The following is a 23708-nucleotide window of genomic DNA, read 5'->3' as shown; positions in this document are numbered from 1 at the left end:
CACTCCAGTAAATTGCCCATAGATGAGCCGTTACTTCATTGTGGAGCTTCCAGTCTCCATAACGTTGATTGCCTCTGAACAGAAAATCTATCCAGATTCATCACACCAGGAACATTAGTGGCTCTCAAGTGACAGGAACCACGAGCTGCTCCACAGAGTCAGTTTGTGTGCCAACATGTGCAGTCGGCATCCCTCAATGCGTCCTTCAAGTTGATGTATGTGAACCAATCGCCTGGACGCACATAGCGGATAAGAGCTGCATGTGTTAGCATTCTGAACTTGTATTTCCTCAGATACTGTTCAGCACACGCAAGTGAGGCCAGAAAACACCTAGAAAATAGAAGCCAAAATGGCTTACCTCATGAGGTTCTGGCCTTATCAGCCTGGCTTCTTTGTGCCTCTAGGCTCTGAAGGCTCTTTTAGTAGGCGGGTGGACGGGCTACAGCCTGAGCGAACATCTGCTGAGGTGTCTGGGAGGGAGCCGTTTGCTTCCTGGGGAGGTATATTCACTGAAGAACTGCACATCTGTGAAGGCGCAGGCAGAGATCTGTGACCAGGCACATCTCGTCCCACAGTGCTGGGCTGGGTGAGGCTGTCATATCTTCCTGACAGGCCATGAGCAAAGATGAAGCATTCAGGGCTCTGACAGACATGGCCACTGCTTTGTAGCATTTCTTAGACATGGAGGACTGGAGACAATTGACCTTGGGTTCTGCCATTGACATGAATACATTTTTACATTTTTTGAAAATAAATACTTGCACAATTAGAATCCAGTGCAAAATTATTGACACCCTTCAGGAGAGGCATGTTATTTTAACCAGGCAAAAATATATATAAAGAAATAAACATTACACACAATGACATTTTGTATGATAAATTGATGTCTATACATTTTATGGTATTTTTGATTATGTTTATATTGCTGCCAGTGTTTTTAAGTGTTTTTTTTTTTGTTGCCTTTGAATATGGTCTGTTTTCTGGGGTATAAATACACACACAATACAGAGCTCTTACTGAAGAAGATAAATAGTGTTTCTGACTTTCACCAGTCAGATAATGAATATAGAGGAGTACATTTTTTTAAATAAAAAGTTTTTAAATGAAATTGTGGAGCAGTTAAAAAAAATTGCACAAAATTGAGAGAGGCAAAGAAGTGGGCGAAAAATTTATTCTGGAGTTTTAAAAACTGTAACTGTGAAAAGCAACACTTACCCTCAGTAACACCCCAAAGGATGAAGACAATAAACATAGTAATATTAGGAGAAAGGACATGCGCACAGTGTATAGCTAGGGCTCTTCTGCTGTCATCTACAAACAAACAAAAAAAGAATATTTGTATAAGGTTTACTGTATTAAGTTGAAATGTAACCTTACCAAACTTCTGAAGTGATAAAATGAAGACCAGACTTACCTTCATTTTTAAAAGATGTAAAAGATAGGTAGCCTAGGATAAGTGATCCAATTACAAATCCAAGTATACATAGAACAAAAATTCCAATATGCATTGAGGAAAAACCTGTGTGGCACAAACACGAGTTAATAAAACATTATTACACTGTAATATTTGTGATGAAATAACAAACAACTGGTGATATTTTAAAATAATCACACCAACTTACTAATGGACTTGTCTCTAAGAAATACATTTTCATATTATAGTTATAATGCTTTTATACATATTACAGTTAAAATGCTTTTTTTGTTCATTTTTTTTATATAACTTCTTGGTGAATATGCTGCTTGCTTTAAACTGAAAAAATAAGTCAATTTGGAGCAATCACAGATATTTTTTATTACTTTCCCTGCATCAGACAAAAACCTATAAATGACACAAATATAATAAACAACCAGACTTTGTTTTTTGCAGCCCCTTTCCTGGTCACGATACTGTACATTTAAAATTATTGGACATTTGAAGGGACTGATATCACGCAACAATAATACGCTTAAAGGAAAGCATGACTTCACACATTCCTACAGTTGGCTAGTGTCACTGTGATTGGCAGAGGAGAAAAAGTTTGCCCCTCCCACCCAATGAGCATGGCCAATGTTGCTCTCATAAGGGCAGTGCACCCCACATGATTTTAGCCCTGATAATCCACTTCTGACTTATTAAGGCGCTCAGCTGTGCTACATTTTTACATGTTTTGTGCGTAAAAAACATTGACTTACCCAGCTGCTGCACTTCCACAGTTGTATTATCTGATAATGCCCCAGAGAATGCTAAACATATATACAGCCCTTTGTCCTCAGTTTGAACACTCTTCAGTCTCAATGAGAAGTTTCCTTTGTTCCTTTCTTCAGCACTGAAGAACTCGACTCTGTCTCTGTATCTCTCATGGGATGAGTCTGTCAGGACCTCATTCTCCTGATAAAGCAGCACTAAGATATCTTCATCCATTTTCTTCCATGACACCTCTTCTATATTTTCCGGTGGGATATTTGAGTCTACAGAGCAATTCAGAGTGACATCTTCACCAGCATAAGCAGATATGACGTGGCCTCCAGACACGATCAAGCGCTCTGAAATGAGAATTGTAAAAAAAAAAATTTTGATTATACATAAGAAAGAATTGAACTCAAGTATTCCTTTTTAAATCCAGCATTATTTACAGAACATTATTTACACTGGGTGATAAAATTTACCTACCAATCTCCTTTATCTCAATCAGAGTTTCATCAGAGTCCAGGTTTGTGTAAACAGCACACTTATAAACTCCTACATCTTCACGGGTCACATTTGTAAGGAAGAGAGAGAAGTTTCCATGGGCGATCTCCTCAGTGAAGAAATGAGCTCTTTCACGATAACGCTGGTTCTGAGACTCTGGTCGACTCTCTCCCTCCAGCCACAAGTGCACTAGAGTTTCAGAGTCATTTCTTTTCCACTCCACTTCCAGTTCTTCTATTGGTAGAGGACGTTCTACAAAGCAGGGCAGCATCACTGAGCCTCCCAGCTGGGCAATGAGAGGATCAGAGGGACCGTGGAGATGGAACCCTAAAGTGAATAAAAACACTGGGAAAAGATGTTGACCTAATGTGTTAACTGCCAGTCAAGTCAACATGTCCCAATTTTGTTTGTTCATCACACATCTGTGTGGGTTTCCTCCATGTAGGCTATACCAGTTCCCTTTACCCGTGCAAAAACATGCCACTAGGTAAATGTAAGTACAATACCCCCTTTTTTTTTAAACAGTACAGTTTTTTATATTTTCAGCAAGAAGTGTTTACTTTCAATATTTTCTACAAGAAGTGTTTATATTTGGTATTTTCTGAAAAAGAAATATAATTTGATTTTTTCTGCAAGTGTTTACATTATTATATTTTCTGAAAGAATATTTTATTCTTTATTGTATTGACTTAAGAAAAGTTTATATTAATAAGGTCTGTCCACATCAGACTGTGAAATGTAGCCTATTGTGAAATTTATTGTTATGGTAAGGTTGATCTAAAAGTTGAATGTGTCTTTTGTTTACTATGTTCATCAAGTTCCAAATAAAAGAAAAAGTAATCAAATGAAGTACTTTTCATTTCTAAAGTATTCAAGTCACTGGATTATCCAAAACTAGGCATTACCACATGGTTATTTAATATAAAGCCCCTTTTGTTGATTATCCAGAATAACTACATATAAATAACTACATCATGATATATATCATTACTGTGAAATAAAATAACTCATACAGTGAAACAGAATTTTGGTCATATCGCCCACCTCTAAGTATACTGATATTTTTACTGTCACACATAACTCCATGTCTCTACCTATGCCATTCTCTCTGTTTCATTAACTGTCTTTGTGCTACACTGTCACATCACAGCTGACTTTGTTTCTAACCCCATTCTCCATCGGCATCATAAACTACAAAACATGTCACGTGACTCCGTCATATGTTCAAGTTCAACAGATTTCTAATTACAGACATGTTCATAATCACGCTCACCCTTAAACCCAGACTTTCAGACAGTCACAAGTCTCACTTCTAGCATTCCAAGCGCAAATTTGATTCATTTGATTCATTTTGATAGCGATGATTCCAAGCATTTTGTTCATTTGATTCATTTTGGTAGTGATGATTCCAATCATTTTGATTTATTTGATTCATTTTGATAGTGATGATTCCAAGCATTTTGATCCTGCGTTTTATTTTTGGGTTTTTAATTCTGTTCTGCTGTTACATTACTCTTGGTGTTTGCCCTGGTTAAGTCTGAAAAAGAGCCTAGTGAAAAAAGGATCATAGTGATGAATCTAGAGCTCTTGAGCAGATGTTAGAGACTGCTCACATCACAGCTGCTAAATATATGTGTTGAGAGAGCAGGTTTACTCGACTCACCAACAGTGTGTAAAGCCAACAACCAATCACTGATCACCATTGTTTCTTAAAACCAATCATTGACCACCACTGTTCCAATCAACCAATCGCTGATCGCCATTGTTTTTTAAACCAAACACTGATCACCATTGTTCCAATCAATTAATCACTGATCACCATCGTTCACTGATCACCATTGTTCTTAAAGACCAATCACTGATCACCATTTTCCTTAAAGTCAATCACTAATACTTGATGATATTTACAGTAATGAAAGTAAAAACAGTAATTTCATGCATAACCATTTTTCTTCATGTCTAGTCCCAGACTCATCATTGCCATGGTTTCATTTTTTCTGCATTCTTGAAAGAAATTGTAGAATTTTGTAAATACATAAAAAACACTAATCTATTGCATTCTGTCATCAGAAAATCCTTCTTCATTTAACACATTTTAATATGCAAATGATCATGACAATTCAATGAGTCTAAGATGGTGGCATGGAAATAGCACTCAGAGGCTGGTCCGGATCCAAAATGGTCCTATTTTTGTTCTTAGCCCAACTTTTTAATGGCACATTGACATCAGAGCAACCGGTGTTCATGTCTACCATCTAGCACAGGTACATTTGAATGCTGTTCATAGACTTCAACACAATCATTCCTCAGGACACCTCCCTCTGCAACTGGATCCTGGACTTCCTGACTGGGAGACCTCAGTCAGTCCAGGAAGTAGCAACATCTCCACCACCACCACACTGAGCACTGGGGCCCCCCCAGGGCTGTGTGCTCAGTCCACTGCTGTTCACGACTGTGCAGCAATGTACAGCTCAAATCACATCATCAAGTTCACCAGTGGCACGACCATGGTGGGTCTCATCAGCAAGAACGACGAGGTCAGCATACAGAGAAGAGTTGCAGCGCTAACGGACTGGTGCAGAGCCAACAACCTGTCTCTGAACGTGGACAAAACTAAATAGATGGTTGTTGACTTCAGGAGAGCATGGATTGAACACTCTCTGCTGAACATCAATCACTCCTCTGTGGAAATCGTCAAGATCACCAAATTACTTGGTGTTCACCTGGCGGAGAACCTCACCTGGTCCCTCAACACCAGCTTTATAACCAAGAAAACCCAGCAGCGTCGCTACTTTCTGCGAAGGCTGAGAAAAGCCCATCTCACACCCCCATCCTCACCATGTTCTACAGAGGGAATTTCAAGAGTATCCTGAGCATTTGCATCACTGCCTGGTTTGGAAATTGCACTGTCTTGGATCGCAAGACCCTGCAGTGGATAGTGAGGTCAGCTGAGAAGATCATCTCTTCCCTCCATCATAGACATTTACACAACATGCTGCATCCGCAAAGCCACCAGGACAACACCGCCCACCCCTCACATAAACTCTTCACCCTCCTGCCATCTGGCAAACAGTACCGAAGCATTCGGGCCTCACGACCAGACTGTGCAACAGTTTCTTCCCCCAAACCATCAGACTCCTCAATACTCAGAGACGGGACTGACAACACACACACACACACACACTCTTACTCAACTGAACACCATCCCATTATCTTTGCAATTTTTGCACATTTCTGTATTCACTACCTACATTTTTGCTGCTACAGTATTTATAAAAATATTGTATTTAATTTCTTGTCATTGCTATACTCTCTACCTGGCTGCTACCCCAATAACTGCTATGTCCATATATGGTATAAGCTTATCTGCTGAAGACTAGGCGCTGTGGCCTAACCACTGGTTCACCAGGGAGCCTTGCACCTTATCTACAAGGCGCAGTTACACTATGCATGAACCACACCCATGTCTCAGTTTTGTTTTTAACAAGTGCCACTTGTGTTGGATTTAGTAATTTTGCGATGAGAAATGTATTTTTTCTGGTTCATTGGCAGTTTTACAGACGAACTATTATTTCTAGTCCCTCAATTCTGCATTTTTTTTTTTTTTCCCACAAAAAAAAAAAAAAAAAAAAAAAAAAAAACATTCTCACTTAGATAAAAGCCTATACTGCCTTTCAGATCCATATAACTACTGCGGTTAAGCCAGCCGCTCTTCCTGAAACCACGGTTAATCTAGCCGCTTGTACAATCGAAAGGCGCGGCTTTTAGACACTTAGCGGTAATTACACCGAAAGCGGAAAGCGCGCGCCCGCGAGCTCCTACATAACCAAAGCAACTTAAATTTTATATACACTGAAATTTAAATAAATAACAAAACCAACACATAACAGTTCACAGTATTTATGAGTATCCAGGGTAAATATTTTTATATTTACGCCTTTACTTTTAAATAATGGGCAAAATCGATCAAGTTTATAGAGACGGTATAAATCATTAAGGCAAATAAAAATAAAAACATCATTTAAGAAACTTCATTATTATTATTATTATTATTATTATTATTATTATTATTATTATTATTATATTAAAATATTGTTATATAAAATATAATAATATAAAATATATATTAATATAACAATATAAAATATTATTATTAAAAATCTAACCATGAATAAAAAATTGTAAAAAATATAGATGGATCATTTCACAGAGGAAGTCTCTGACACCAAAAATATTAATATTGTTCTTATTATTTTATTAAATATTAATATTTCCTTACTTACTGCTGAAATAAAATGGACATTTCAAATCTCAAACCCACTCAAATCAGTATACAGTGACCTACTCTATGCTTACAATAGAAAGGAATTAATTTAGACATATAAAGTAGAATTTTACTGTAGAAATTTTAATTTATTGCTCTTCAAAACATTTCAAACTGGTAGATGACATAACCAACTGATATCAGTTCAGACTGAGCTCCTCTATGCTCACAATAAAGATTAATTAATTCTACTGTAGAATTTTTAAGTAATTCCTCTTCAAACTCACAAGATCTGTCAATCTAACTGAACCAGGAGGTTATTTTGATTCATTATTAAAGGGACATTTCACATTGGTAGACGATCAAACCCACTGATGTCTGTTCACAGTGATGTATTTCTTGTTTTTATTTAAACATCTCAACATCTTCGCTTTATGGTCAACAGGGCACACATCTGCACAATGTGTAAACAGAGTCATGTATTTTTTAATTGAAATAATTTCAAATTCAATGAACTGAAAACACTGAAAACTGATCAATGTTATCTTTAATAAAATAATAAATGAGTAAGAAATCTCCAAACACTGCCGCACTGTCAAAACACTGCATCAAGAGTTCTGTTCATTAGGTGCCAATCCAATACAGAAATTATATATTATATATTCATTTTTATGAATTATATAATCATATATTTACTTGTCTATAAGGCTTTTAATTTTTAATGGTTAAATGTTCCTGCCCACTGTGGTATAAACTGGACAGAGCTCTCTTGGTTGCTTGCCTACTACTGGTATTTGTCATTCCTTGAATAAAAATCCAGGATGAAAAATGATTTCTGACATCATACTCATATGTTGTGTAACACTATCACCCATTACTTAAACAACTGTAGCTTTATTTAACATGAACCACAGTCTCTATTTTACTCAGGTCTCTAACAAGCTAAGTGTTTGTGTTCTTTGCTGTTTTATCAGATGACAGATTTAACAAGAGAGATTTAAACCAAGGTCAAGGGACTAAGGATTGAAAGGAATTCATTACACTCTAATGTCCCCAAAGAAGCTTGATTTAATTTTGATGTTCATACATATTGTTTTTGTATATAAATACAAAGTTTTGTAAACCTTCTCCCATCTCATGATTTATTATTTTGGACATACCTAACACCAGAGAGTCTGAAAGGTCATATTCCAGGCTTTCCCCCCCCCCAAAAAAAGTGAGTGCATGAAATGCAACAAGTATTAGAACATTTTGTTTAATGTATGTTTTTGTGCAAATAAAATCTTATAAATTTTTAGGATTACAATATTGACTACTACTCCTTAATAATTGTATGATACATATTAAACATTTAATAAATTATACTGTTAAAATGTATCAAGAATTGTTTTTATACTGTATGGTGATATTGTAAATATTTGCTAATAAATAAATTTCATTTACAGCTTCATGTTTCATGTTGCTGTTCACTGCTACCTACTTGTTTTGTCCTTGCATATTATATCAAGATGTAGCATTAATTGAGACATGTTGGGACATTTTTGAAATTTCCACATCCTCATTGTGTTAATGATCTGCATATGAAGGAAGAATTGTTTTTTTAAAATCATATTCTGACTGAAAAACATTTTAACGACGTTTAATATTTGTTAACAATTCATTAGCTTAGATTTTTGAAACCAAGTTTCATCAGTGACATTTTTAAAACACTATTCATATGTAACATTAATTTCATTACATTAGTAATTTAAATTTCAATAACAGAACTTTAAAAAAAATCTTCTGTCCTCATCCGCACATTCTAATATTGCATGAAGACAGTTGACTTAGTAAAAAAATAACCATGTTGAATCATCCTGAATAATATAGAATAATAAAATTTTTAACAGAAATAACAATGTAGAAAAAATACAAATTTCTAACTATAATCTTTTCTAAATTTCACTTACACTCAATTATTTTTAATTAATTAAAATATATATATATATATTTTTTTAACATTTCCCAAATCACTTTAAGAAACAGGTCCAAATTTTTTGAAGACACAGGCCTATAATGGGAAAAGGTCCCATTTTACTGATGTGTAATACATTAAATTATGGTACATGTACCTTTATGTATATGTAAATATTTTAGCAAGTTTTAAATCAGTTCACAGTATCAGTCCTTCCGTGTTATATGTCTCCAGTGTGCGACATAAACAGAAGACTACGACAAGAGGATTGGAGGGGAGGGGGATGTTTACAGATGCTGCAGAGCCAGGATAGCAGGACAGTTTGACAGATCACTGAAAGCAATGATTTTTATATTTTATATTCTATAAAAAATAATATAACGTTTAACGTGTTCATTTTCTTTGTGCAATATAAACACCAAGTCTTGTTTCTGAACAATTCTTCAAACTTTACATGACTTTTTAACATTTCAGGTCAGAGAGGTCGCACAACTGGGTAAGTGGGCCTAGGCTACTTGTACTCTTAGGCATGTAAGAGATTATTAAGAATATTTAAACTTTGTTTTTTGGAAGGTTTCACTGGTTCACTGTAAATTACGTTCCCAAACTCATTTGTATTTGTATTAAAGAAAAGGTATTCAAGTGCCGTTTATATATACCACACGCACTGAAACCTTCAACTACTTTCTTGGCTATACTTTTGCTTATGCAAATTTCAAATAACTTTATATGTTAAATATGCAACATTACCATCTTTTACCGTTCTTAACTTTGATTGTATTTGCTTTATTTAGAGTTTTCCATTTCCGTGCATTTGGAAATGTGCGTAAAATCTTTCACATATACCTATACGTATACCACAGCTTGTAACCTTAGCGACACATTCTTGAAGAGACAAGCAAAATTATTAATCTTTATTTATTGTTGCCACCAATATTTGTGCACCAGGAAGAAAACGCACCATCACAATAGAGGAAATTCAACGGTCCATTAAAAGACTGGAAAAGTCGGCCACAGATGACAGAACCTACCACCTCTGCCTACCACGAAAACTCTTTCTGGGGGTATTTGTGTCGAGAATTAGGAATATCCAATGTTCTGCAACACAGAACAAGACTTAGAAATGTTTACAAGAGACATTCAAAGGTAAACCAGTGATGCCTTTATAACTATTTTATCACTGGAAACTGAATAGATTGGACCGGTAATTCTTATTGTTTAGAGCTGAGCTTGACTAATTCTGAAAATACAAATGGTTTAACAGCTTATTTTAAGCCCTTAATGTGAGCACAACAAAACAAAACGCAATAGTAATATCAGATCATGCACCGTTATTAATTACCCTAAATATGCCAACTATGTATAATGACTATTGACCATGGCGATTTAATACACTGCTTCTCTCAGATGCTGAGTTTGTTAAATTCATATCATTAGAAATAAGTGAATATTTAGCACGTAATCAGACTCCAGGAGTATCTTCTTGTTTAATCTGGGAATCTTTAAAAGCTTATCTTCGGGGCCAAATTATATCATATAGTGCCAGAGCAAGGAAAAAGCGACTGGAGCAGCTCAAAAAAATTGAAAATGATATCTTACAGCTTGACGGAGTTTTGGCATATTCTTCATCACCTGACCTATTTAGGCAACGACTGGTTCTCCAGTCGGAATTTAATTTATTATCTACAAAACACATAGAAAATCTGTTAATTAAATCTAGACATAAGATATATGAGCATGGTGAAAAGATAGGGAAGATTTTAGCACACCAACTACGACAACAAAATGCAGAGCATTCCATTTTGACAATTAACAACGATTTGGGCATTCTTGGACAATGAAGGGGAAATGAATTACTTGAAATAAATTGTGTAAACTCAGCCAACCTAAATGTCTTGGCTATCACCAATATACTTTATTTATCCTATCATTCGAGTTTTAATAATATGCATCCATAACATGTCCAGAGTTACAAAAAACAAAATATAATAGTATATACATTAGTGTCTAGCCTATGTTGTCATACTTTAATATATATAAGTTATAGGTAAATAGGTAAACGAACTAGACAAGAAAAAAATTGAACTCCGTTTTCTTCTAATTATTCATTTTCATGTTTTCAGAAACACTAACAGAGAAATAACATTTGCTTTATGCTTTCTTTTTACCCTACATTTTTCAGCAGCTGGAACCTGCAAGACCTTCAGACTTGAGATAGAATGATAAACACAGTGTGAGTGATTCACTCCAGGAAATACAGGTCTGATCACACATCAGCAGACATACCTAATAGCGCTTATGGTTTAACTTTGGTAAATTAATTTATGAAATATAGATTGTTTTGGAGAATATATGTCATGAAGCAAAGTAAAAATATATGGACTGATTGAGCGCTGTATTACAGGACAAAGAACAAAGCACCAGGTCTTCAGCTTCATCATATGGCAGTAATGAAACTGAAAATATGGATGATCAGCACTTTTACACCCATCCTTTGCCAAAGCAACCCTGCTTCTTTTTTATCAGTAAAAAAGACTGGCAAAAAATAAGATGTAAACAGCACAAAAGGAGATTCAAAAGCCTGCAATGGACTAACATAATTGCAAAGGAATTTCCGTCAGTCCATCCTTACTGTTCTTTTGCATTCAAGCGCAACAGTGTTAAGGCAGTAGGTTCAAAACAAAAAACACCACTTTTTCATTGTTTGGCATATTATGTTTTTGAGCACTGTCCAGTTTGTGCGGAAGTTAAAATTGAGGATGGGTCAACTCTGAAAGCTATAGCTACCTTTCAGGGAGATCCTGTGTGTCACAGTACAGAGGAGCTGAAGAGGAGACCAATTAGAGCTGAAGCTCGGAAAGAAATAGGGATGACACCAAGTGGAAAACCACCCAGGGCACTGTATCGTGAATCTCTGCATAATTTGGAAGAACCTGTGGTGGAATCTGGATGCAGAGATCAAGCTCCAAGTCCTGGAGTTTTAAAAGTGATTTCTTGCCAGCACCGAAAAAAAAGAAAGAAAGCATGAGAATGAAATGATGAGCCTGCAGCTAATGATTGAGGAACAAGCAGGCACTGATGATGACATGCTGCAAAATGTAATTTTAAACCCTAAAAGTGTAATGCTATGGTCTCAGAAGACCATAGAAATATACCATCAGAGGACAGTGGACGATATTCTATATTTGGATGCAACAGGGAGCATCATTCAAAAAACCCATTAAAAGGGGTCTCACCACTCCCAGTTGGAACTTTCCTAACCTGTGATCACACAACTGCATCTGTAAATTAATGGTAAACGCACACATTATATTATATTATAGTATATTATATTATATTATATTATATTATATTATATTATATTATAGTATAGTATAGTATAGTATAGTATAGTATAGTATAGTATAGTATAGTATAGTAATCTTATTGGGTCCCTGGAGGACTAGTGGTTAGGCCACAGCGCTCTCACTGCTGTGGCCTGGGTTTGATTCCCGGCCAGGGAACCAACCCCAGCCACTGGGGTTGTGTGCAACAGTGTGCCCTCTGTGCCAGTCCCAAGCCCAGATACAATTGGGGTGGGTTGCTTTAGGAAGGGAATCCAGCATAAAAACTGTGCCAAATCAAATACGCAGACCAATGATCCGCTGTGGCGGCCCCTAACGGGAGCAGCCGAAAGATGAACAACATTAACCTTATTACATTACATTAAGTTAATTATATTATATTAAGTGAATTGTTTATACATCTCTGTGCTTTTCAGATTGATATGGGAGTAGGACCTAATCCATTTGAGAAACATTTCAGAGCAACCCTTGGAAATGCAGTGTTTGACAGTACAGGAGACAAAAATATTTATTTTTGTCCAACATTTACCACTTCATTAACAAGATATTTCCTAATATATATATACATATGTGTGTGTGTGTGTGTGTGTGTGTGTGTGTGTGTGTGTGTGTAATATGGTTGCCCTATTTTACAGGTGACCTTGGAAGACATGGAAGTCAGCAACCCTATAGGCAATTTTCTATATATACATATACACACAACATAATTGTGTAAAGATAATATTTTTGCTTGTACTATCATATACATTTTTTATGTTTTCTTTCATTGTATGATGTGTAAAGAATTTCACACGAGACAACAGAAAACAGGAGATTATGGAAAAGAGCCAGTGGGATCTGAAGCAGATCCGTTTTCAGAGGCGAAGACTCACTCGACTCGATGACTTTGTGGTAACCTCTCAAAAAAGCCACAATGCACTGCTCAGGGAATTTGGAGATACACAATGGACACTGAAAAAAGTAATGACTTTTCTCATTTATATTTCTCATATATATATATATATAATATCCTTCTACATTTTTAACAGTCACTTTTGGAAAGTTTATAGTAGGCATTTTTTACCATACCTTCCAGATCCATATATTGGACACGGACAGATGGAGGCAGAGAAGGCAAAGTCGTCTTTCTAAGGCCTTTCCCTTCAAAGGGAGACATAATAAGGTGAGCGATCTCTGAATAGAAAATGATGTATGTAAAAGAATCCAAGATTATCTCTCTCTTCAGATGATTATTAAGCTCTCTTCAGTCCCATCATCACCTCAGGAAACAGCACTGGGAAAAATGGACACAAATGCTCCTGTTAAGGTATTTTATTTGTTAATTGAATTTATGGCTAGAATTTGTTTACAAAAATAATCAAAAATAATATGTCCACATTTTGGAGAATTACAATGTATTGATGGGTTCAAAGAAAAAAAATGCTAATAATTATAATCATTTTTAATAATATAATAAAAAAAACTTTATCCTTTAGAACACTCCTGAAGAGGTTTCTACAGAAGATAGAAAGCCTTCCTCAGTTTCTTCTTCACAGGTTCTTCTGCATTTCTTTAAAAAACAGATTGTTAAAAAGAGATGATTAATGCATTAATTATTAATGCTTAGTAATTTAAACTTATTTTTATGCAATATTAAACATATTTTACGCTTATGTTTTTACCTTCAGAACATCTACGAACATGCTTCCCCTGCTGTGGCAGAAGATACGATGCTGTCTTCTGTTACCTCTTCTCAGGTCTTTTAAACCTGTTTCTTTTGTGACTGTCATTTATTACAAATAGTCAAAACAATCACCAGAAGAAGTATTCTAAGAGGTATTCATAAAGATCAAAAACAAAGGAGAACATTTTATAGAAACTATGTTTAATTTATTCATCAGACTTATAGATTTAGTTGATTTATTATAGAATAATTAATCTTTCATAATGTTATGACATTCTAGTTTCTAGTATATACAACAGTTTCTAAAAATTTTTCTAAATTGACTGTTACTTGTTGTGTTTGTTTAACCTTTAGAGCTTGTCTAAACTTCCCACTGAAAGAACCATTGCCCGAAAATTATCCAAAGGCATCTTCTGTGACCACAACACAGGTAATTTTAAACAAGCAGCCTGAACAGTTGGAATTACTCAAGTATTGCTGTACTAGAACAGAGCTGAGGACTGTCACTGATGCATACAAGCATATTGTTAAGTAAAGATTAAAACATCCAGATCCCCCTCCAACCACACACAATGACAATTAATTAGCAGTATGTGCCACTTACATATCCCATTACACTGTGTTACCTATATTAAGTAGGTCTTTAGTATTTATTAGATTTATGTGTATGTTTAGGTGCTGGATCTTTGGGAGAAGAACACAACCGAAATGATAGTGGCTATGATAAAATCTTCTGATGGCCAGGCTGAATATACACTTAGGCACAGTGAGTTCCTCACACTGAAGCCTTATGAGTGGCTTGTTGGAGAGCTTGGTTGTGGTTGCATTTAGCCTCTAATTTCTCACACATTACTACACATTGGACAGCAGTACTATGGGTAGCAATACCCAATCTCATACCTGCAGTGATTAATTAAAGTATTTTTTACTTCTTTTGCGTGATAAAAATTGCCTTATTTTACAGGCAATTGAATGTTATATTCAGGTTATTATCAATAAGAAGATAAAAGAAGAAGGAAAAGGTCTGTTCAACTTGAACCACTACACCACAAACATCATTTTGAATGGAAAACGAGAAGAGGTTGCTAGGCATTGCTTAAGAAGAGTACGTAATTATTTTGAAATTAATGCAATAATATATGTAGTTGAATGTTACAAATGTGTACAGTGTCTATTTTCTACACAAATAGGTTCATTTTGAAGAATATGGAGGGTTGATCGGATTTTTCAACACAGACGCTCACTGGAAACTTTTGGTAAAATCTTATATCAACTAAATTAATTTTTATTAATACCATTAATGTTATTAATGGTATTATCACAGCAGTACATATGTTATAAAAATGTGTGGTTAGTACCATTAATGTTAACAGGAATTTTAAGTGTTTTTTTGTATCAGTATCTTCATGCAGAACTAGATGTAGCTATTGTTCTGGATCCCAGTGGTCACAGTGAAGATCAAGACTCTGGTAAAGCAGGAAAAACATTCAGGTACAGAAATTGGTAATTTGTTATGTATATGCTTGTACTTCATGATCTATCAGACAATCAGTTTTTCCATTTTTTTAGTATTCTTATATGTTTAAGTTTAATGAGCTTATATGCTCATTGGCTGTTTTGTTGCTATGTTGGCTTGTTGTCAATTTGTAATATGTGAGCAGAATGTAAGAACTAGTGTTCCAAGCACTTTTTTATTTTAGGGAGTACTTCAAGATGCGAAGGAACAAATACAGTAAGGAGGACGGGATACAAAACAAATGGAATGGACGGACAATTCCACATTCCATGCAAAATGATGCCTCCAGTTGTGGTGTTTTTGTTATGAAGGTAAATATATTCAAGAGAGATACCTGATTTGAAATTGGGGAAAAAAATGAAGTTGAAAAAACTACAATTAAAAAAATAGAAAACTAGGTTTTTAATTCTAGTGATTGTAAGTATCTACTTGCTTTTCAGCAATGAGTAATACATACATATCTGTTCTTGACAATCAGATGGCTTCAGAGATTGTGGAGTAATTCCCTGCTATCTCAGCTAACATCAATATTGTGAGGAACAAGGCAGGGATTCAAGAATTGCACACAGAAATGGCTACATTCATCTTTCAGTCATCAGGTACAAAGTATAGTAATTTGGCATTATGACATGCAAATAATTAATTAATAAAAATAATTAATATTCCAAAGGAAATATGTTTATAGAGCATATTTCAAACTATATTGTACATAGATAAGGCAATGTCCCTTACCAAAGAGATCCTAACAAACAAATCAGTAGGATGTTTTCTCTTGAAGAATGCTGCTTAAATCCTTACTATTTTTAAACTGTTGCTCTTTTTGCTTTTGTGTTGATAAAGTTATAAACTTTAAAATGTTATTTTTCTTGTATTAGAGCCACTGAAGGACGTTTGTACATGTTGTGGATTGGTCAGATTGCCATCAGCAGGAAAAGAAGAAATTGAGTGGGTCAGTTTTAAACAGATGTTTTTGTAATCATAAATGTCTTTATGGTCCTAATGTTGTGTCTTTTTGTGATTTTTTTTTTTACTGATTGAATGTGACATGTGCAAGTGATGGTACCACAGGTACTGCATACAAATGGATAAAAGGACACATATTAGTGCAATGACAGAAATTTGGAAATGAGATCTCTTTCTTTAAGCCCTTTGGTCTTTGTATTCTTTATAGCCAAGGTTTATTTAAATAAGGTCAATAATTTATTTATTTATTTAGTTTCTTTTTTAAATTTGTTTAATTATTTATTTAATATACTAAATTAATGGTGTTTGCAGTAAAGAAACTTTTCTACTTGCTCTTATATTATTCTTTTGGTTAGTACTCCTGTTAATGTTGTAAACTTTTTAAAATAATAAGCATTTACATATTTCTCTGTGTGCTTACATGTGTGTGTGTTGTGTGAGTAGGGTATGAGTAGGTCATTGTGAACTGATATCCGAGACATTCATCATCCTCCTGGTTCAGTTAGATTGACAGATCTTGTGAGTTTGAAGAGCAATTACTTAAAAATTCTACAGTAGAATTAACTGATCTTTATTATGAGCATAGAGGAGCTCAGTCTGAACTGATATCAGTGAGTGTCATTATCTATCAATGTGAAATGTCCATTTTATAATGAATCAAAATAGCCTCCTGGTTCAGTTAGATTGAAGGATCTTGTGACTTTGAAGAGGAGTTACTTAAAAATTCTACGGTAGAATTAATTCATCTTTATTCTGAGCATAGAGGAGTTCACTGTGAACTGATCTGAGTGGGTTTGGTCATTTACCAATTTGAAATGTGCATTTTCTAATGCTTCAAAATAGCCTCCTGGCACAATTATAAGTCAAGATCCACTGACTTTGAGAAGCAAATACTTTAAAATTCTACAGTAAAATTATTTCATTATTATTGTGAGCATAGAGTAGGTCACTGTGAAACGAATTTTAGTGCGTTTGATCATCACTACCAATTTGAAATGTCCATTTTATAATGAATCAAAATAGCATCTTGGCCCAACTATATTAACAGATCCAGATATTACACATTATATATTATATACAGTAGTCAACATTTTAAGTGGATCATCAAAGTTGTTCTAAGACAAGAACAGGTACTGTTCAAAATTCATGTATAACATGTAAGTCTGCTATTAATCAATGTTGTCATCAATGGAATTTCATGCCTAATCACTTTTGATGGTGCCCAGACATGATTGTTTGTCACAAGGTGTGAAGTGTCTTGTCACACATTTGTGAAGACAAGAGTGCACCAAAAAACTGTTGGTTGTTCAGTACTTCTGTGATTCACCTGAAGTCACAATGGACTGGAAATGCCTCTTAAACATTATTGCCTGTAGTGCAATACTGTACTGTACTGTAGTCACTCTGTGTGGAGCATCAGAGCATCAGAGCTTGAAGCAGGACCCAAAACAGGAAAGAAAGCTTTTTCCAGTTCAACAAAACAAGATGTCATTGCACATGTTACAGCAGATCAAAAAATCTGAGTTCATACTGTAAAACAAACATGAATTGCATGGTTTAACAAATGCGACAAACAAGTCATAAACAAGAAACAACAAATGTTATGCATTGAGACAACCAGTCAGTAGTCAGTGTTACCACCTCTGACATTGATCACAGCCTCGCATCGCCTGTGCATGCTTGAGATGAGTTTTTGGATGTTCTGTTGAGGGATGGCTTGCCATTCCTCCAGCAACGCTGTTCGCAACTCCACACGGGTTCCTGGAGGGACCTGGCGTGCTTGCACTCTTGACTGTAGCTGCTCCCAAATGTGTTCAATGGGGTTCAAGTCGGGTGACCGGGCTGGCCATTCCATCCTTGAGATGCCCTCCTCCTCCAAGAATTTCGTCACCAGCCTTGCTCGATGTGGGCGGGCGTTGTCATCCATAAGCACGAAATCTGGACACATTGCAACAGCATACGATCGCACAACTGGTCTCAGGATCTCATCCCTACACCTTTGGCCTGTCAGGCTGCCATCTTTGACGATGACAAGCTCTGTCCTTCCACCCATGGAGATGCCTCCCAGAACCATGACCGATGATCCACCAAAACTGTCATGTTGTAGAACATTTTGTGGCAAATTTCTCTCCCCAGGGCAACGCCAGACCCACCTACGCCTGTCTAGGAAGTTCACACAGAACCGGGACTCATCTGTGAAGAGCACTGTACCCCACTCATTCAGTGTCCACCTGCGGTGTTCTGTGGCCCACTGCAGACGTGCCAGTTTGTGTGCTCTGGAAAGAGGCACCCTCACAGCTGGTCTTCTGGCTCTCAACTTCATGAAGTCGTCTCCTCACAGTCTGAGTGGACACTCGCACCCCTGTTGCCTCCTGAAGGTCATTTCGCAGGCTGACTGCAGGCATGAAACGATTTCTGCGGGCATGCAGGGTCAAGCATCGGTCTTGATTTGGTGTTGTGACCCGTTGTCTGCCTCCAGCATGCCTTCTACTCACACTACCAGACCTTCTGAACCTGTTCCAGGCTCTGGAAATGACACTTTGAGACGTTCCTACTGCGTCTGCAACTTCACGCTGAGTCATGCCTCCTTGCAGCATCACAATGGCCCTGTTGAGGTCAGAATCCTGCAATATCACTAAACGTGGCATTTTCAATGCTTTCTGACCTCAAGTGAAGCTTTCAGAGCCTTAAATGATGACCACTTCCCAATTATGGACACCTATGACAGGTCAATTGGTACCTAACGACAAACAATCATGTCTGGAGACTATCAAAAGCCATGAAGGATGACATTTCATTAATGACAACATTGACTAATAACAGACTTACATGTTATGCATGAATTGTGAAAGAAACACATTTTGGTTTTAGGACAACTTTGAAAGGATTTGATCCACTTCAAATGTTGACTAGTGTAGATCCAAAGTATATTAACGCTCGCTCTCCGCTGTCGGTGTTATTACCGCTAAGTGTCTAAAAGCCGCGCCCTAAAATCGCACGAGCGGCTAGATTAACCGTGGTTTCAGGAAGCGCGGCTGGCTTAACCGCAGTATATAACTCAAAGTGAATTCACAGTGCACTAACAAGCAGAATAATGCTTTAAATTTACCGTTACAGATGACCACCGACAGGAACAGATAAAAGCACCTCGTTACAGCAGTCTCCATGTCTGCGAATAACTGCAGAACGAGTCACGTTCACTTTCACTTTTCAGATCACGTGGGTAGCGACTCTTTCTGTGGGAACCGCCAGCACCTATAAGCATATTGTAAAATATTAAAATATGGTTTAAAATATGTTTGTAGTATTTATAATCTTTTATATTGTTTCTTTAATATATAATTTTCTTGAAATAGGACATTTCTCACTGTGCTCTTACTTAGATATGGTCGTCTAACTGTATTGTAGACCTGACATGAACAAAACAAAATTGATAATTGATATTTCAATCACGTTCCATTTCAATTCGATTCAGTGAAATGTGAATTAATGAATTAATCCCCACCAAAGAGCAATTTTTTGACATGCATTAAAAAAAATACATATGTTCCTTTTGATCAGGCGAAATTCATAGATACCTAAAGGGTCCTTCGAATACGGATTAACTCGCTTTATTTACACACAACGGTTCTTTGTTTTCCCATGGAAAAAAAAAGTGATTTTCATCTCTGTAAACGAGTATAGTTCTGAAAATGATGAATTATCGCTAGTAATTTGGCTAATCTGCGCGAATTTATTTAGAAACAGGGGCGGGGTTTGTCGGAATACAGGTGGAACACAAAATCTACAACTATGCCATGTTTTAGGAAAGAGGCTCCATTTCGGGCGTATAGTGGGTTTGGAGCTATTATTTCCATAAGTGCCATATGTAGTGCACTTCTTAGGGAGCAGGGACCCTATAATTTATAATGTTAAGAAAGAGATGTAGTCCTAACAGTATTATTCGTGGAACTAGTATTTGCCATAATGATATTATTGCACTGGACTAAATCAGAAATATAAAAACATGACAAGCACATAAACTTTTATGCTTATACTCAGGTCTTAAAGGGTTTCTTTTTTTTTTTAGATTAAACGTGAAACATGCTTACTAGACGGTCAGTTTAGAGAAGAGATAAATGGATCATTGTACAGCAATAAACACCAACTCAAAGATATTTAAGGATCTTTACAGATTTTCTGTACTTTTGTTGTCATAAATAAAAGAGAACAGACATAAAGCAGAGTATTAGTGGGTTTTTAACTGTCCAACAGTAGTTAATTGGGAGTTAAAAGTATCTTAAACACTCAAAGAGAGCATGTTTTATTACAGTGACACTGTTGTTATAATAAAACAGTACAGGTACTCAGCAGTGAGATGCAGTTTAGCAAATAGTAGCATTGTGCAAACTAACAAAGTGCAGGTTGTGAATATATATACAGTAAATAAATAATAAGGCTGTGGGTAATGAATATGTGCAGTAAGTATTGAGTAGATAACAGTATGAATGCTAAATTACACTATGTGATAATAGAAAAACTGAAAAACTTTGATAGGTGTACTAATATACAGTATATATATATATATATATATATATATATATATATATATATATATATATATATATATTCACACACACACATGTAACCGGGTAAAAAAAAAAGAAAGAAAAAAGAAAGTGTGAATGGTGTCAAAATGCTCGTTTTGGTTGTAAAATGTTTTTTCTAGTTTAAAAATAATCTTATGTTCATTGTTCATTTGTATAATGCATCTTGGAAAAAGGGGAGACACCTACAGGCAAGAAGGGTGTATAACGCGTGAAGTCGGCCATCTCCTCAGTTCACTAGAGCTGTTGAGAAGGAGGGTAGGTGAAAATGTCTCTGGTCAATCGGTCAAAAAAAAAAAAGTCAGGAGATATTGTTTTATTTTTGTCTAAAGTCAGTTGTATTTGTCTAGAAATGTATTTAAGATAACTTTACTATGTATTATTGTGTTAAGAATGGTAAAGTGGTGTGTAGAGTTTTATGTGTTTTACAGGTGGTTGTGCACACCACGTGCTAATGGCGTCTGCTCTGTTTTTTTTTTTTTCATTTTGTATATTCATTTGATTTATCCTCATGTGTATTATTTTTCGACAGTTTTGTGACCGGATTAGCAGTAGTTATTGTCTGTTTGGTACTTCCCATGTCTTTTCCAGGTATGATGTATTACTTTTTCATGCAATTTTGTGTTCTGTATGTGTATAAAAGGAAAAAAGAGATTGAGTCATACTGATATGTAACAAAAAGTGTTTATTGATTAAGTTGTCAGTTCACTCGAGCTGTTGAGAAGGATGTTTTGTGACTGGATTAGCAGTAGTTATTGTCTGTTTGGTACTTCCCATGTCTTTTCCAGATTTTCTCCAGCTCACAGTAAACGCTAACGTGAGTGTGCTCAACAAAACTGTTTTACTGTGGTCTTTATTGAGAGGATAGAAAGCACGAACCGAGACGGGTTACACACACACACACACACACACACACACACACACATGCAAGTATTAGTCAATTAGTCATAAATATATGTAAGAGATATGTGAATTTTAGGCAGCATATAAAGCTCGTGCAAACAATCCAAAATGAAGAGCAATAATCAAAAACCAGGGACAGGCAGAAGTCAGGCAATCAACAAACAGGATGTCAGAAAGTAGGCAAAGAGGCACAGACCAAAGAACAAAGTTAAGGTCAAACTGGAAAAGATCAGGCAGAGAATAAACAGGCTTGGTAATGTCAAAGACACAGAGGAATTGTGTCTTTACTTTGCAAAGTTCTTATGAACGAGAGTCTCTTAAATATAGTGGCTGTGAGTGTGTGTGTGTGTGTGCACAATCAAAAGTCCGGTGACTGAGAGCGATGTAGTGTGTGTGTTGTAGGAAATTAAGTCCAGGGTGGCCATGTTTGGAGGCTGCAGTGCATTTTGGGAACTGGAGTTCCTAGACTGGGTTGACCTGACAGAGCCCTGGCTGTTATTGGGGGATGTTACTTCTGTGTTGGTCAGTGAACCTTTTGTATGACTAGGCGACTTGTTCAAGGTGCTGATGTGTGTTCTCCCTGACCTGTTCACTACGTTGAAACCAGTTGTCCACAGCAGGTGAATCGGTGGTGTTAGTGTTCCACAGAAACAAGGGATGCTGGTAACCTAGGGGTAAACTGGGTGGCTGAATGTCTCAGGGAGTTTTGGGTGTATTCTGCCCATGGCAGAAACTGGGCCCAATCTCCTGGGTTGGCTGAGCAGAATGTTTGAAGAAATCAGCCAATCTCTTGATTAGCTTGTTCAACCTGACCATTGACTTGTGGATGGTATCCTGATGTCATGCCCAATTTCTCCATAAAGCTGGCCCATACCCCTGATGTGAATTGTGGTCCTTGGTCACTATATGATATGATATCCTCTGGTATCCCCAAGTACCGGAACACATGGTTAAACAGAAGCTCAGCTATAGCAAAATCGGAGGGCAGAGTGGGTAGTGGAATCAGGCTCAGGGATTTAGAGAACCTGTCTATGACAACCAAGATGGTGTTGCCATGTGATTCAGGGAAGTCAGTGAGGAAATCTACAGCCAAATATGACCAGGGACATCAGGGCATGGGCAGCGGCAGGAGCTTACCAGTAGGTAGAGTTCTGGGCACTTTGCTCTAGGCACAGATAGTACATTCATTCCCCTCATGAAAGCACACCAGGTTATAAGCACTGCGGAGGTCCAACTTGGTAAACTATTGGGCTGAACGGAGTTGTTCCAGGGCTGCTGGGACTAACGGCAGGGGGTAACGGAAATTAACTGTGCACTGGTTTAGTCCCCTGTAGTCAATACAAGGTCTGAGGCCCCCTCCCTTCTTCTCCACAAAAAAGTGGATTGCCTGATGTGCCCCTGTTAGAGTGCCTCCTGAAAGTACTCCTCTATAGCTCTTTTTTCAGGCACAGAATGGGGGAAAAACACAACTTTGAGGAGGAGAGATCCCTGGAAGCAGCTCAATGGCACAGTCATAGGGGCAATGGGGAGGTAGCCCACTGGCCTAAATTTTACTGAAACCCTCACTCAGGTCCTAGTATTCAGAGGGAATGATCCAAGATACGTGATTCTCCAGGCTTTCAATGGAGATAGTGGCAACAACAAATTCGGGAACATACAGACAGTGGGTTTGACAGTAGGGGGACCATCCACTGAGTTGTTTTTCTGACCAGGAGAGCTGGGGGTTATGACTTTCCATCCAAGGAAGGCCCAGAATGACGGGATGTTTGGGGGAGATGGTGATGAGTAGGGAAAGGTGCTCTTGATGGAGTGCACTGACCCAGAGGAGAAGAGGCTGTGTGCAG

At 36.7% G+C, this 23708-nt stretch overlaps 1 protein-coding gene across 7 annotated transcripts in view; it reads right to left on the bottom strand.

Moving 5' to 3' along the window:
• Nucleotides 1-19601, bottom strand: part of LOC113536986 (uncharacterized) — a 132669-nt gene extending 113068 nt beyond the window's left edge. For 5 of the 7 annotated variants that reach the window (XR_008302916.1, XR_008302917.1, XR_008302915.1 and 2 more), the window contains exons 1-7: nucleotides 13895-19596; nucleotides 13302-13782; nucleotides 13106-13129; nucleotides 2654-3016; nucleotides 2176-2526; nucleotides 1415-1519; nucleotides 1216-1311 (exon numbers count right to left, since the gene is read on the bottom strand). Coding sequence is in view for 3 of the 7 variants with exons in the window: in XM_053238563.1 (XP_053094538.1) it covers nucleotides 1216-1311; nucleotides 1415-1519; nucleotides 2176-2526; nucleotides 2654-3016; nucleotides 13106-13129; nucleotides 13302-13389 (1027 nt within the window). In the remaining 4 variants the exon portion in view is untranslated. Of the gene's footprint in view, nucleotides 1-1215; nucleotides 1312-1414; nucleotides 1520-2175; nucleotides 2527-2653; nucleotides 3017-13105; nucleotides 13130-13301; nucleotides 13783-13894 lie in introns of all 7 variants that reach the window. The other 2 variants (XM_053238561.1, XM_053238562.1) reach the window with 2 other exon arrangements.
• Nucleotides 19602-23708: the final 4107 nt, after the last annotated feature.

The sequence above is a fragment of the Pangasianodon hypophthalmus genome, chromosome 12, assembly GCF_027358585.1.
Source record: "Pangasianodon hypophthalmus isolate fPanHyp1 chromosome 12, fPanHyp1.pri, whole genome shotgun sequence".
Classification (NCBI taxonomy): Eukaryota; Metazoa; Chordata; class Actinopteri; order Siluriformes; family Pangasiidae; genus Pangasianodon; species Pangasianodon hypophthalmus.
This window is presented reverse-complemented; position numbering and strand designations above follow the sequence as displayed.